This window comes from Oryctolagus cuniculus, chromosome 3 (assembly GCF_964237555.1).
Source record: "Oryctolagus cuniculus chromosome 3, mOryCun1.1, whole genome shotgun sequence".
Taxonomy (NCBI): domain Eukaryota; kingdom Metazoa; phylum Chordata; class Mammalia; order Lagomorpha; family Leporidae; genus Oryctolagus; species Oryctolagus cuniculus.
The window spans coordinates 24,304,034-24,320,775 of record NC_091434.1 but is presented as its reverse complement, the minus strand read 5'-3'; the positions used below and the strand labels follow the sequence as shown (position 1 = coordinate 24,320,775).

Below are 16,742 nucleotides of genomic sequence, written 5' to 3'. Positions count from 1 at the left end.
ATATTTTCCAGTGAGGTACCATAAACAGTAATGACTGGATCTGTTTTTACTTTTTTTTTGATAACTGTTGACTTCATTGATCAGCTCTAATAACAGGGAGTAAATTACCTTACAAGACAACCATGTCCATTGTTGGATAGCACAAATCACAAGAATTATTTTCATTTTAAATTGTAGTGAATTTCATGACAAAAATGGTTTCTGATAGGCAGAAGGAGTACTCACCACCATCCTATCAAAGCAAGTTTTTCTACATTCTCCAGAGTACTTTTAAAATAGAGCTTTCAGGTTGGTTTAATGCATATTTTGTGTAACGAAAAAGGAAACATATAGTACCTTAGTGTTTTTTTTTAATTAGAGTGATATTTTAAGACTTTTAAAAAAATCCATTGGTACTGTGATTTTAACATTTATGTCATTCATGGAAATTAAGTAAAATATCTATTTTAGATTTATACCATCTCGGTCTGTGAAATTGCTGCTGCTCAGAGACAAATCATCAGGAGTCGAGATGCCATTTGCACTGGAATTCCCAATTTTCCTTTGTGTTAAGTGCTCCAGACTCATATTAGTAGTTTTTTGTGAGTCTTTAGTTAAGTTCAGAAAAACCTAGGAAGAGAAGCCAGATCACTTCATTAGCATAAAAATGGCATGTCACTATGGAAGGGGAGAGGGAGCAGGAAAGGGGAGGGTTGTGGGTGGGAGGGAAGTTATGGGGGGGGGCCATTGTAATCCAAAAGCTGTACTTTGGAAATTTATATTCATTAAATAAAAGTTAAAAAAAAATGTATGTCACTGCTAATTTCTAAATTTGATCTTTATTTTGAACTTTTATCATTTTTATTACAACAACTATTTCCCAGCTACCTTTTGGTGACTATTTTTTATTTAAAAAGATATGTTTTTTCTAGTTGTTACAACATTTTGCTCTTAGAAGTCAGACTTAACATAAAAATGGTATTGAGCTCATTTTAACTTTTTCTGATTCTATGAAACTTTTAAATTATTTGTTTTACTTGTTTAAACTACACATATTCAAAGGCTAAAGCAAGTTGTATCAACTCTAAGGGAAAAAAATGTCCAAGTGTACCTCTTCCACGGTGGTATCTGAAATGCCATAGCACCCTATGTTGAGGGTACCCATATCCTTGTCCAGTGCTCTTAGGAGTGACAAGTAGGCTCCTGAGACTTTAGTGCTGAATGGAGGGAGCACATAAACCAGCTCTCCCCCAATATCCTCTTTGAGGTAGGCTTCTGGGAGATGTGATCGGATCATCGCTGTCACGGCCATTGTGTCACAGACTGTACTTGCGCTGAGATTTGGACTCTAGAGACAAAAACAGAAATTAAACACTCCCTTCTTTATCCTGTGGTGCCCAAGGGCCCTGGGTAGAGAAGGTGAATTCTGTATGTCACTCCTGACCTGAGTCAGATAACACATTTCTCTTCCAGTGGCTCCTTGAACTGCTCAGGGTCTCTATGGTGTTCTATAAGGCACTGTTCGGCCAGCTCCATTCTCCTACTCCTTTCCCTTCTCCAGTATCACTTCCCACCATATTTCCTCTCCCTAACCCTGCTCCAGTAACAACAGTCTCTTTTTTATTGCTAGAAAATTCTTCAGATTGGGGCCTTCGTAGGTTCTGTTACTTTGCCCCACATGCTTACACTCTCAAAGGCCCCAGTTCATTGCTGAACTGTTACTTTATCAGACACCCTTTCTTATTACTCTGCTTAAAAATTGCACCATACAGCATTCCCTATGTTTTCTTTCCTGCTCTATTTCTATCCATAGCAGAAAAATACTAAACTATTTACTGGGTAGTAAGTATTAATGCATCAAATAATTTATGTATTGATTGCATCATCTGAATTCCTCATATTCCATATGAACTTCCTGAGGTCAAGAGTTTTAGTACTATCAGTTCACTGTTTTATCCTCAGTGCCTAGGACAGTGTTTAGGCATATAATAAGGGAAATATTCATTTAACAATCACATTTTTGTAATAGTTAATATAAAAGTAGTTCATTATTATATCCATTGTTGAAATTATATCAGTATGATTAGCTATGAAATAAATGGTGGCGATCAAAACTCTCTTTGTGGCATATACATCTTGCATGACATTGTGATACCATGTTCTCTAAGGTGCCGTAGGGATCCCTGGTCAGCATCTTTGTTTTTCCAAGGATATAAAAGCATTATGGACCTTATGAATTAGTCTCTACACTGTCATTTGAGGCATGTTGCTCAGAAAGTGAATATAGGACTTCACATTTTCTTCATTTGCTTTAGTGAGGCAGAACATTTAATCATGTTTAAAGTGTTATTTATTTATTTGAGAGGCAGAGTTACAGACAGAGAGAGGGGGACAGAGAGTGAGAGGGAGAGAGGTCTTCCATCCTCTGGTTCACTCTCCAAATGGCTGCAATGGCCAGAGTTGGACCAACTGAAGCCAGGAGCCAGGAGTTTCATCAGAGTCTCTCACATGGGGTGCACAGGCCCAAGCACTTTGGTCATCTTCCACTGCTTTCCCAGCCCATTAGCAGAGAGCTGGATCAGAAATGGATCAGCCAGTACTCAAACTGGCAATCATGAGGGATTCTGGTGCCACTGTTGAGGCTTAATCTACTATGCCACAGTACCAGCTCCAGAGCTTTCAATTTTTAGCCTGACAAACTAAAATGCTAGGGAAGCCAGAAGGCTTTCAGTAATCATAAGCTAGAGATCACTTTGTACCTAGCACACTGGCTTTCAATGTGCTGTCCCCAGACCAGCAGCATCAGCATCACCTGGGAACTCTAGAAATGTAACAGAGGAGGCTAGCATTGTGGCATAACGGGAAAAAAAGCCACTACCTGCAGCACCATCCCATTTGGTCACCAGTTCAAGTCCCAACTGCTCCATTTCTGACTCAGCTCCCTGCTTGTGGCCTGAGAAAAGCAGCAGAAGATGGTCCAAGTGTTTGGGTCCCTGCTACCCATGTAGGATATATGAAAGAAACTCCTGGCTTTGGCCTGGCCCAGCCTGGACCATTGCAGCCATCTGGGGAATGAACCATGGATAGAAGACCTCTCTCTCTCTCTCTCTCTCTCTCCTTCCCACCCCACCCCTTGCTCCCTCACTCTCTCCTTCTTCCTCTAACCCTAACTCTGACTTTCAAATAAGTAAATAATTTTTTAAAAAAAGAATTGTAGCAGATTCTTTTTTATTTATTTTTAAATACTTTTAAATTTACTCCCCTCCCAAAGAAACCTGGTATTTAAGGAATACAAACTTCATGCACTTAATAAGTACAACTTTAGGAATATAGTGATTCTTCCCACCATACCCGCCTTCTCACCCACTCTCGTATCCCTTCTCCTCCTCCCTCTCCCATTCCCAGTCCCATTCTCCACTAAAACCCATTTTCAATTAACTTTAAACACAGAAGACAACTCCATACTAAATAAAGATTTCAACAATTTTCATGGGGAAAAAAAAAACTGTTCCTCAACAGTGGAGACAGGGCTGTTCAAAGTCATCTTGAAGTTAATTTCACTTTTTTTTTTTTTTTTAGAAACTTAATTAACTTTAAAGAAGCACCCAAGAATGATACCTCTTTTGCAGGCAGTTAGGCATAATTATAACACAACTCTTTGAGGACAGAGGTCCTGCATGGAAAGTTAGTGCACAGTGACTCCTGTTATTAATTTAACAACTAACACTCTTATGTATGACATCAGTGACCACCCGAGGCCCTTGACATGAGCTGCCTAGGCTATGGAAGCCTTTTGAATCCACAAACTACGTCAGTATTTAGACAAGGTCAGAAGCAAAGTGGAAGTTCTCTCCTCCCTTCAGAGAAAAGTACCTCCTTCTTTGATGAGCACTTCTTTCCACTGGGTCTCACCCACCAAAGTCCTTCATGTAGGACATTTTTTTGCCACAGTGTCTTGGTTTTCCATGCCTGAAATGCTTTCGTGGGCTTTTTAGCCAGACCAGAATGCCTTATGGGCTGATTCTGGTAGCAGATTCTGAAGTCCCTAACAGACCTATTAAAGCTCTTGGGGCAGGGCTGGAAATCTGGCCTTTAACCAAGACCTCCAGTATTCTAAAGCTTGTTCATGATTCAGATCCACTGAACCAGCATATTAGTTAACTTCAGTGATGAATGAAGTTGTATATACTCTGCCTCCGTTTCATTTATACATTAACTTATGACCCTACCGTAGGGTATATTTCCTGGGCTACTAACCTTCTTCTTGGTGAGTGTGAGATGATAGCCATCCCCAAAGGCTTCCTTGAGATAAAAAGGGGACCCACAGCACCTGAGCCCACCCTGCTCCAGGAAGGCAATGCGGTCACTCAGCACTTCAGCCTCATCCAGGTGGTGTGTTGACAGAATGATTGTTCTGGCTTGAAAATACACATGAGAAAAAAAAGAGAGAATGAAGGTTGAAGATACCATTTCCAAGATACTTAGAGTTATCTTGAGTGGGAGTATATCCTGTGACAAATGAGTCACATTTTATGAGTTAACTAAAAAAGCTAAACGACCAGAAGGAATGTCCAAAATGATCAAAGAGAAATCCGAAAGGGGTATTCTTAAATATCTGAGGGTGTTTTTCATACAAGTTGGCAGCAAGTAAGGATTTATCAGATTATGTGGATAAATGCCCATCATTTCCTATGTGGACACTGGAACTCTTCCCATTCTGTCAGGGTTTTGTTCCTGTGGCTTCATGGCTTCATGTTGCTTTCTTTTTCTCGCTCTCCGCCCCCCCCCCTTCCATTTCTCCCTCTCTCTTTCTTCACCATGGAAAAGCAGTAATTTTAAAGGCTTTTTGAATATTCCTCTCTGATTAATCCACTCCACTCTGATTACTCCTTTGCTTCACATCCTGTTAGCACTTATTTAGTCTGTTTTCAGTTTATTTTCATTTGTGTATATTTGGTATCTCTAATTAGATTCTCAGCTCATCTAGTCAGACTTTGGAACTTCTGTTGGATTTGCATATTATTAAAAAGCCCAGTTAAGTGCCCAACTCACAGTGGGCACTAAGTAGATATTAACTAATTGACTCAGAAATTTAGCTGAAAGAGGAGAAACCTTAGGGGAAAAAAAGAACCAATCTTACATCTCTTTAAAAGGATATTATAAACAGAAAAGGCTTTAGCTTGCTTTTGCATATCCCAGAGGACAGAGTTATGACTGTTGAGTGAAGTTCTGAGAAAGTACTCATACCAGTTTTGTTTTTACATATAACATCCCATATACTTCGGCGAGAACATGGATCAACTCCAGTGGATGGTTCATCCAGAATTACTACCCTCGATCCACCGATGAGAGCTATGGATATAGATAACTTCCTCTTCATTCCTCCTGACAGTGTTCCAACTCTTTTATGACGATGGCTGTATAGTCCGGTATCTTTTAAAGTCCTTCAAAAATACAGTATAATTGTTATTTTCTTCTTTTTACAGATAGACTATCTGAATATTTGGAAAATATAACATGTACCCTAAATAATAAATATTCACCAAGCCACTATTATGTGCTCAGTAGGTACAACTAAAGATTCATAATGTAGTTTTTTGCTGTTTATCATTTAGTTGGAGATACAGAATTAATACTCAGGAAAAAGACAAGGGAATTTGTAGTTCATTCACTTGACAAACATTTACAGAGTATTTTCCTATTTTTGTGCAAGGCCTATTTTGTGCTAGGGAAAAAATGAGCAGAGAAAGTTCCTAACCATATGGAGATTATGTTCTAGTCTGTGTCTGCATCAGAAGGGATGTAGGGAGAAGTCCAGTTAATAAACATATTCTCAAGTAAGTCTATAATATGCCAGACAGAAATAAGTACAACAGAACAAAATGGATAATGCATAGTATTTGAGATGAGGAGTGCCTGGGGCATGCTATTTTAGGCATGTATTTAATATATGGCATTCACCTCAAAGAAAATAGCACTTGAGCAAAGACCAGGCAAGTGGTCATGTGAACAGAAGTAAGTCAAGCGGCTGTCTGGGGAAGGGTGCTGTAATTAGAGGGAAGAATAAATACAAAACTCTTGTACTGGAGCAAGCATAACAGAGTCAAGTGTATAACTAGACCAGAGTGTGGGGAAGGGGAAGTGAAATAAATCAGATCAGAAGTAAGATTGGGGATAGGTGACATAGAAACTTATAGGCCTTGATAAGAACTTTTGAGTACTACAATTAATATGGAAAGAAACCACTGAATTTTTTAAAGATTTATTTTTTTGAACGAGTTACAGACAATGGGGGTTGGAGGGTAAAGGGAGAGAGACAAAGAGGGAGAAAGGGAGGGAGATAAGGAGGGAGGGAGGGAGGGAGGAGGGAGAGAGAGAAGGAAAGAGAGAGAGAGAGAGAGAATATTCCATCTGATAATTTACTCCCCAGATAGCCACAATGGCTGGGGTTGGACCAAGCAGAAGCCAGGATCCAGGAGCTTCATCCGGGCCTTCCACATGAATGGCAGGAGCCCAAACATTTGGGTCATTTTCTACTGCTTTTCCCAGGCCATTAGCAGGGAGCTTGATCAGAACTGGAGGAACTGGGACATGAACTGGTGCCCCTATGGGATTCCAGCCTTGCTGGTGGTGGTGTAACCTGCTATGCCACAACACCAGCCCCAACCATTGAAGGATTTGAACCTAAGAATGACATGGTATGATGTGCAGTTCAAAAGGATCATCCTATATGCTCTTTGAAGAATAGATTACATGAGAGAAGTATAGAAATCGGGAATCTAGTTAGGGGGCCTGGACCTGTGTAATAGGCATAGAGAATAGAAACCAAGGATTTGAGACAATATGAGAACCAGAAAGGAAAGAAGTTAAACTAGTTTAATATAACTGGCTGGTCAGGATAATGACCCTAGACGTATTGAGAAGTCCCTTAGTAATCATGAGGCTTGGTTCTAGGAACTCTCAAACATAACAAAATCTGCAGATGCCAAAATATCTTATATAAAATAATATAGAATTTACATATAATCACACATTCTCCCATACTCTCTAATTCAACTCTATATTACTTATGATACCTTGCATATATACATACTGTATAAATAGTTATTATGCTGTGTTATTTAGGAACTAAGGACAAGATTAAAAGGTCTATACATGCTCAGTACAGTCACATTTTTTTCCAAATACTTTTAATATGTGCTTAGTTAAATCCTAGGATGCTAAAGCCACAGATAAAGAGGGTCAACCGTGAAAGTACAGAGAATTAGAAACACTAAAAAGCAGTTGATTATTTTGTGGTAAACAATTTCCAATTGGTGTTACTACCAGAGTTGACCAACTAAGACACAGGCCTTTGAAAGGAAGAGTTAGCAGCCCATGTTCTCACGCCTGTCATAACTCACCTTTTTACTTCCTCGTGGAGCTGCTTTCTCGTCCAGTGAGGAACTTTGATGGAGCCATACAGGAGAAGGTGTTCCTTGGTAGTGAGGTAGCTGAACAAGACATCGTGCTGCATACAGACCCCCATGTTCTTCCGGACAGTGTCTAGGTCTGTTTTGATATCTTTTCCATACACAAAGATGGTACCGGCACTGGTTCCGAATAGCCCAGTTAACATAGAGCTGGAAATGGATAAATGATAAATTAGGTATGAACCAAGCATGTAAATTAGATATTATGAGTAAATGTTTCTCAGTAATAAGCAAAAAAATGTTATAATATATCTCCTTAGGCCATGTCAAGCTATGGAAAAAATGAAATTAAAAGAGAATGACAAATTAAAAATACATTCAAGCTTGTAATTATTTAAAGTTACATCAGCACTGCATGATGTTTTAATGGTTGTGGCTGTGGTAATAATGACAAAAATGGTTAGGATTTTTAAGTCCATTCTCACCTTGAGCAAAATCATGGACTTCCAAGCATCTCATATTATCTATGAGTAGAAAACATTCACATTTCTATCTTTGGCTGAGACCTCATCACCCAATTCCAGGATTGTTTTTTACATCCAACATGTACTTTTCTGTGAGATGTCATACAGCGGCTTCTAACTTGGCATATTTAAAACAGAGCTCATTATCTTTACCCTCAAATCCACACCCTCATTGATCTTACCTCTTTTCCAAATGATAAATTCATGTATTTGTTACACAGCCTGGAATCTACAAGTCAATTTTGTACCCTTTTTCTGTAATAGCTTCTTAACTCCATCCACATCTGTCCATTTGCACATCCACTACAATCCACTACATACCACCATCATCAATTGGCTAACTCATCACTTTAGGATCCTAACTCTACTTCCCACATGCTCCATGGTCATCTCTGTTTACTTTTATTACACTATGATTAGTGCATTCTCACATAGATAATACTCCATCATCTTTCAGATGCTTGGCAAAATTGGATATTTAATATTCATCTCTTCCACTATAAGGTAAGCTCCAGGAGACCAGGGAAAGGACCTGTTTCTCAGCACTCTGTCTCAGAACCTAACCAGTGTTCTGCAATTAAAACTTGTGGTTGAAACTGAAAGTCAATTAAAAGAATTTTTAAATTAAAAAGTCAATTAAGAGAAATTTTCCCATAAAACACATTAAAATACCAATAACATACTTCCTTCTTTATATTAAAGGTTTATATTCAGAACAACAAAATGGAGCATTCTCAGCTAAAATTACAGCCTCTTCAGAAACCTTTTCAATCCCTATTCTAGCCTCTTACTGCCTATTAAGCATTGTGTTCTCACTAGAAAGACAACTCTGGCTTTAAATAGGTCTTGCAAATAAGAGAGGCTATGTTCTCTCTCTTCATGACCTTCCTTTGTCTTCCCTTATTTGTAAGAAAAAAAATTAATTCCAGTGTTTTGGCAGCCATTATGCTTACTCACAATAATACTAAAGAGGATATGCAGTAACTGACACTTTTTCTCAACTGAGGGCCAGAGCACCAACAGCATCTAAGAGTTGATTCAGCAGTTAGATGAGTGTGAAGCACTGGAGGCAAGTTACACACACACACACACACACACACACACGATCCAAAGAATGTCACTTTAAAAATATTTGAATCTCCTCTCCATTCTAATGTAGGAAAATGTTACTGATATGAAGAATGACAAAGAAAAACCCCATGTACCACTCCTGGCCTTCTGATCTGATAGCTGGTGATTCTTTTGTTTCCTTATGAATCAAGAGAGAGTTTCCTATGTTGGAGCAACTGTGGATGAATGTATCTATACCAGGATATGCAAACTCAAACTTATATATGGACCAGGATCAAAATTCAAATAAATGAAATAAGCTAGTGAAGGCCAGGGATAAACCAGAAAGCAGATACTCTTTGTATGAGTTCAGTCACTAATAACCTCCAACCAACAGTCCCTACCTAAGAATGTTGGATAGTGTTCCAGGATTTTCTATTATCTAAGAGATGCCAAGCATATTTTATTAGGAAACTCCTCTCTGTTAAATATTGGTGCTGAACCAAACATTTTAAAAAGTATTAGATAGGTTAAAATTAAATGAACCAAATACACCTGTCAGCAAGTAGGCCTAATCTGACCTTTGACTCTAACTTAAGATTTCTGATTTAGACTCCATTCTTTAGTACACAAGTTGAGGCACCTTACTCCATCTGGGGAATGTTATAATTTTACTTTTTATAAAAGATGTTTAAAATTTAAAAATATCTAATTTTTAATAATATTCTTTTATAATTGGCTTCTGTGACAATGAACATTGAAAAGAAACATACATGGTTGTAGTTTTCCCAGCTCCATTGGGTCCCAGCAATGAAGTAATATGGCCTTCATAAAAGTTCAAATTGAGGTTATCAACGGCAATTTTTGAGCCATACATCTTTGTGACGCCATGCAGAGCTACCCCCACTGTGAGATCTCTAGGTTCAGGCTCAATGTTGGAAGGAAACATGCACTCAGGACCTGAAGAGAAACCAAGGAAACAGTTGTAAGAAAATGTAGCTAGAGTTAGACTTTTCCTTAATTAAATATTGAATACTATAAAAATATCCTCTATGTAAAAAAAATCCAGGAACAAATGTTTTATTTTAGTCTTTGGCCTCCTTCTTACTTGGTTACACAATGAATTGGAAAAGAGAACCTCATGATCTAAGATTTATATCACTCTTCTCTGTTGGAAAAAATAGTCTCAGAATACAGCATCATAATCATGAATTCTCCTTTATTCAACAGATCCCATATATTTAATAGATAAATCTAAGGCTTGATCCTCTCATTAGGTAGTGTGATACCAATTTGTAGAGTAAATACCTTTAAGGTTTGCTCTTACAGTGACAATACTAGTTCAGGTCTGTAGTTTATAGAATCCAGTTCATTAATTGCTATCTATACCTCCTTCAGGCATCATAAAAGGGCCAGTTATTTTTGTCATCCTTACTTTATAAAGATGAAACTACTCACCCAAAATCAGTAAGAGATGAGCTTTGACCTATTTTTCTAGTATCAGTGATAGGTTATGCTAAATTACCCATACTTGTTACTTGGTTACTCCTCATGACTAATGACAGATGGCTGGAGTAAGGGGTGTAGACTGTGGCCAAGGAACAAAATTTTTCTCTGTGTGAGTCTAACTGGACCACAAAGGGATTTGCAATCTTGGCCTAATTAGCACCATATGCTAACCAACTGAGCTAATGAGCCCAGAAAAAGACACAATTTAAACCCCGTAAGAGTCCAGACACATATGTGTAGACATATTCAGCCATGACTAAGAGGATGATAATTTTGCCATTTAGAAAAACATAATTAAAATTATTATTCATGCAATTTTTATATCATTTCTTGTAATAATGCATATTGTTAACCTACTTGTCTTACTGACAGATGGGTTGGTGTTCTGCATCATGATATTAGTAAACATAAGGCCATTGCTTTTCTCATGTTTCACCTCTGCACATCCAAATCTCTCCTTCCAATAGGAAGGAAGGATTGGAAAATACCATGGGGCTGCCATACCATATGTCCCTGTAATAAAAATGCATTAGGAAAAGTGATGACTAACTGATTGCTAACATGAAGCATCAGAAACTAAACAAAAGAATATTACATAGTTTTCAGGAAGTAGTTTCATTTTTGGTCTCAGTTTCCAAAGTCAAATGAAAAGGATAGCCTTTTCTTCTTATTTTTTGAAACAGTTTCATTAAAATATAGTTATATAAAAGTCAGGTGATTTTTAACAAATTTAGAAAGTTGTACAACCACCACCACAATCAATTTTTAGAACATTTCTCAAATTCCAAAAAGTTCTCTCCCATTGGAAGATAATCCCTGTTGATATCTTGTCTGAAGCCATCATTGATCTACTGTTTGTCTTTATATACTTACCTTTAATAAAAATGTTATGTAATTGAAATAATATTCTTTTCACAGCACCCAAAAATGTACACATATAAATAAGGCTTAATGAATAAAATACCAAGTTTGTTAAAAAGGACCATTGTTTGAAACCAAGAAAGGAGAGCCCAAATTGTCTTCTTCCACTGGAATATGATAAACTCTCCTTTTAGAAGACTGTTTCACAGTATTATTCTGCATGGCTGGTTGGTTCAACAGTGGTCCTCATTTCTTAACTCACTCCATCTTTTTATGCATTATCAGGGAATTCAGCAATGCATTATCTCAACTTGAAATTTTTCTTGAAACTTGAATGTTTGTTTTGAAGATTATATAGGGCAAATCAAGTACTACAATACATCATTAACTGATTTGTTATGAAGTCAACCACAAAGAGCATGTACATACCTGGGAAAACATTCCTGACATACCAAGCAATAAGGAAATAAATGAAAGAGTCAGCTAGGATTAGACAGCACAGCCAGCCAAATGAGGTGGTGTCATCCTGCACTGGGGAACTGTACATATTTTCCCATTGCATGCCTAAAAAGTAAACACAGATATTTATTATTCTCTGATGCATATCACAGTTGTGAGAGATAAAATCTGGTTTTACAGGAAGTTACCTACCAATGCCCTGTTCCTCATATCGTGCAATGTATTGGCTTGCATAGCTGAATGCTGTTGGGGACAGAAGACTCTGTGAAGAAAATGAACAGCAATGATAGTTCTTATAGATTTTATATGTTGTACTCAGAGGAATCTTTAGACTTAAAAATATGGACATTTATAGAAATAAAACTGACACTCACTAAGCATACTTAGAAATACAGGGGCCCTTACCAAGCATTCTACTTTGTTGAAAGAAGACAGAGGAAACAGCAGAAAACACAAGGAAAAATGAATTTGGGGAAAATAGTTGTTTAAAATCAAAAAAACATATATAAACTTCTTAAATGTTTCTTGGTAATACATAAAATAATTACAGAGTAATGCAGTGTGAAGACTGAAATTAAGTGAAATCATTAGGGACCAGATGTTTTCACTTTTTAACTTTAAGTAACAGAAATATTAGGAATAAATATATACTAGGAGAATCAATTTACCTAATACTGATAATTGTAACAATTTACAATTTTAAAATTTGTTGACATAATAAGTAATCAATGCTACATAAAATTCATCAATTTCTGTTTTCATAAACTGTGAAATTTTAACAAGATTTGTTTCAATTTTCCAAACTTTGAAGTCAGAAATCTTAATGTTTTCATTAAAATTCTTGAATTATTTTACTGTTTTTGAATTGAAAATGCAAAAGAATATTCAGAGTTTGTTATGTGCTGACAGTGTATTTGTCATTACACCTGTAAGCTAGGTTATGTGCTATGAAAATTGTGAGAACAATTTCAATACTAGGAGCTCTAAGATGTTTAAATAATTGGGCCAGAAAAGAGTTAGAACACTTAACTATTCTCAATTTAGGAACTTTTTTTTTTTTTTTTTTTTTTTTTTTTGGCAGGCAGAGTGGACAGTGAGAGAGAGAGACAGAGAGAAAGGTCTTCCTTTGCCATTGGTTCACCCTCCAATGGCCACTGCTGGCGCACTGCAGCCGGCGCACCGTGCTGATCTGAAGGCAGGAGCCAGGTGCTTCTCCTGGTCTCCCATGGGGTACAGGGCCCAAGCACCTGGGCCATCCTCCACTGCACTCCCAGGCCACAGCAGAGAGCTGGCCTGGAAGAGGAACAACCGGGACAGAATCCAGCGCCCCGACCAGGACTAAAACCTGGGGTGCCGCGTGCTGCAGGCGGAGGATTAGCCTATTGAGCCGTGTCGCCAGCCAGGAACTATTTCTTAACAGATACTTGTTATGTTTTGGGAAACTGTAGCGAGATTTCTTCTCCATTGCATTATGCTTGTATGGTATACAATGTTACAGAGAAACAGGCTGTCATTAGGACTTTTAAACTTATTTTGTCATCGCTGAATTTTTTAAATTTAGGTAACTGAACTTTCAATTTGAGTTTAAAAACAAACCACAAAGGTCCATTCTTCTCAAACTCCAGCCATTCTGACAGCTGACTTACCACAAATACTTTAACTACATAGCTCAGTTCATCCTCCACCGTAATCAGAACAATAAATGGAAAAAAGGCAATGACATAGATGAGGCTTCCAATTAGAGCTGCAATGTTGGTGTTGTTGAAGAAGACACTGATAAGATAGCTCATGGCAATAACTGAGAAACTGTAGTCCGAAAAATACAGGAACAAAATGAACCCATTTGTTTTAGGAAGAATATTGCCAAACTTGAGTATAATGATGAGGATTGTGATGGTAATCAGTAAAAATCCAACACTCTCTATAAGCCAGGCAAAAAAATGGCTGCAGGAGTTCACACCCATCATCTTCATGTACTGCAAGAAGGAAAAAGTGTTAGCTGCTTCTATAACTGATATTCTCCCAGAAAACAGTTATTGTTGTGTTATGTCAAAATGCCCATGAGCATCTACATTACATGGAACTATACATTTGAATGATTTGCATAAATCAAGTAATTTGTCCATGTTTGCTTTGTGAAATAGGACTATTTTATGTGAAATGGGACTATGTATACAGGTCTATTTGAGATTGCATGCTCCCAGAGTTCCCAGTATAACTATTTGAATAGTGAGGCTCTTTTTATAAGAATTATAATTCCACTTTTTAATTTTCCTCTAGCAGAAATCTCCAGATAAACACATTTAGAATAGGTCATCAAATTTATGGTATCTTCTGCAGAATTTTACAACATGAATTTGACATTTTTTCTGGCATGAATATGTAAAGCTGGTGAAAAACTATGGCTTAACTTCCAGTTCAGTGTAGGTACTGAGAAAATAAAGACCAACTTTTTTTTAACCAGACCTCAATGAACAAGATAATCTATATTTATGTTTCTGAGAGAAAGAGGATAGTCCTGATCCAATAAACCTGAAGCATGGAGGCTTTGAAGGGAGACCTTTGGCCCTTAGCCATAGCTTCCCCATCCTTAACATTCATTGGCAGTCCACATCACGTTTGTCATCCTTCTAAAAAGACATTCATATCTGTAAAAACAAATTCATATATCTGAGCTTCTCCAGACCTCTCTGTCAACTGATATTCTTTGATAACTTGATGATATCCCCAGAGGACAAGGTTAAAAAGCAAACCAGCATGTGTGTTTGTGCACTGACTCTAAAAGATCATGAAAAGTCTAGAATCTCCTGGACCACAATAGTCTTAAGTTTGGTGACATGTGGCACTTTGGGGAAATCTGGATATCCTGGTTTCCAGCTTAAACAAGTAATGATTAGTGTTAAATTTATGAACTTCATATTCCATCTTTTGAAAAGAACAAAAGAAATGTTCCAGTAATGCTTTATAATTGACTAGTTTTTGCAAAACCAAGGATTTTCAATGTCATCATGCCCAAATCTAACTTGTCTAGGAAAAAAATAAGAGGGGATACATGATCTTTTGCTCAATAAGCAAACAAGTGAATTTTACTTTCTGTCTTTGTAACTTATCCCATTTTGATAACTCTGCTAGTCCAGCTGTTACTATGGAAACAGCTACCCTACTGCCAACCGTCTAAGCTGTGGACCTTCTGCTAATCACCACTGAGAGAAAGCTGCTGACTTTTCCTCTTAACATTGCCCTCTTCCTCACCTTCTTCTCTCTTTACTGCTTTTCTCCTGCTAGGCCTTGTCACCCTTTACAGTAAATACTCTACCTGTATTTCCATAGGAACAGAAGTGTTGTTCAAACTAAAAATTAGCACAGAGCAAAAAATCATTATGTAAAGTTTTCTTCCAATTGCTAAGGAAGCTGTCACTGAAAACAAAATTATATTTTGGTGTGTGAAAAAAGGCCTCACAGATCCAGAACTTCAGTCCCTGTTCCCTACTCAATCTGAGAGAATTACTGTGTCGTATTTGATGACAGAAATTTCAGAAATACTCACCTACACCAATATGATTATATCTTAGACTTTAAAAAAAGATTTATTTATTCATTTGAAAGGCAGAGTGACTGAGGAAGAGGGAGGAGAGGGGAGAGAGAAAGAGAGAGAGAGAGAGAGAGAGAGAAATCTCCCATCTTCTGGCTCATTCCTCAAATGTCCATGAGAGCCAGGGACAGGACTGGCTGAAACCAGGATCTAATAGCTGCCTCCTGGTCTCTTCTCTGCGTGGCAGGAGCCCTAGAACCTGGGCCATCATCCACTGACTCTCAGGCACACTAGCAGGAAGTTGCATTGGAAGCAGTGTAGCCAGGACTCAAAAGAGGAACTCCAATATGGGTTGCAGATGTCCTAAGCGATGGCTTAACTCTCTATGCCATAACTTCCACATCTATTAGTTCTTTTAATTGCTTACCTACTACTTTCATTTTGAGATTTTCCTAAGTCTATGCCTACTTGAATATAATTAAATAGGGAGTTACTAAAGCTGTATAACTACTCCCAATGCCAGTGTTCAGCACTTAATTTGATGTAACCTGTCCACAAAAATCCCCATCCCCTCTTAAGTAATATATGGAAGTAATATATGTCAGCAGGGGACTATATTAATATGTTTCACAAGATGGATGCAGAATATCTAGGATATAGCAACACCATGAAATAAAACTGATACCATATATAAACATGATTTTCTTGCCTGATAATTGATAGCCACAGTATATAAATTTTATAAATCTAGAATATTCTCTAGTGATAGGCTTGAGGAAAGATAATTTGGCAAGCTTAAAGACCAGAATTAAAGGTATTTACCACTATAACTTTGAAAATTTTCAGATTCAAGATCACATTCCCCAGAGTTGATAAAAGTTACAGACTGATTATTTTGCCTTTCATTGAAACAGGCTGAGGTTAAGTGCACTCAAAAGTATTCACTAAACACCCTAGCATGAAACTTAAGTGTTAAAATTCAGGATTTTATACCATGAGAACAGCTGCTCTTCATAAAGAGAAAGAGCAATGAGAGAATATAAGTCATCCATAAATTATCCAGATTCACTGGCAACTTTGTTGTAATAAACAAGCCAGAACTCGCCAATGAAAGAAGGCCCACAGAGAACTACTGGCTGTGCTTTCTTGGATGCCGTCAGTTCCTTCACAAAGTGACAGATGTCAGGTGCCAGTGTAGTAATCAAAGAGTTCCTTGTCTCAAGCCTCTGAATTTGCCAGAACAACTCATCAATATCTGATAACCTGTTGCTCAAGGGAAATCCCTCTGCACAGTGGTCAAAGTCTATCTCTGTTTACAGCAGAAAAAAAAAGGTTCTAGAAGATTTTGTGTAAGTGTGTTGCCACACACATAAGAAACATGTACAGAGGTTGACATTAATACTGTCTGGAAAAGAA

The 16,742-nt window shown here is 37.6% G+C and overlaps 1 protein-coding gene across 2 annotated transcripts in view; it reads right to left on the bottom strand.

The window, feature by feature from the left end:
• The window catches only part of ABCA12 (ATP binding cassette subfamily A member 12), a 183,853-nt gene that overhangs the window by 40,100 nt on the left and 127,011 nt on the right, over positions 1-16,742 (bottom strand). The window contains exons 24-33 of one of the 2 annotated variants that reach the window (XM_051848234.2): positions 13,441-13,770; positions 11,987-12,056; positions 11,765-11,899; positions 10,832-10,987; positions 9,739-9,925; positions 7,383-7,601; positions 5,227-5,423; positions 4,237-4,397; positions 1,091-1,327; positions 459-609 (exon numbers count right to left, since the gene is read on the bottom strand). In XM_051848234.2, coding sequence (XP_051704194.1) covers positions 459-609; positions 1,091-1,327; positions 4,237-4,397; positions 5,227-5,423; positions 7,383-7,601; positions 9,739-9,925; positions 10,832-10,987; positions 11,765-11,899; positions 11,987-12,056; positions 13,441-13,770 — 1,843 coding nt within the window. The remainder of the gene's footprint in view (positions 1-458; positions 610-1,090; positions 1,328-4,236; positions 4,398-5,226; positions 5,424-7,382; positions 7,602-9,738; positions 9,926-10,831; positions 10,988-11,764; positions 11,900-11,986; positions 12,057-13,440; positions 13,771-16,742) is intronic. The other variant, XM_051848235.2, reaches the window with a different exon arrangement.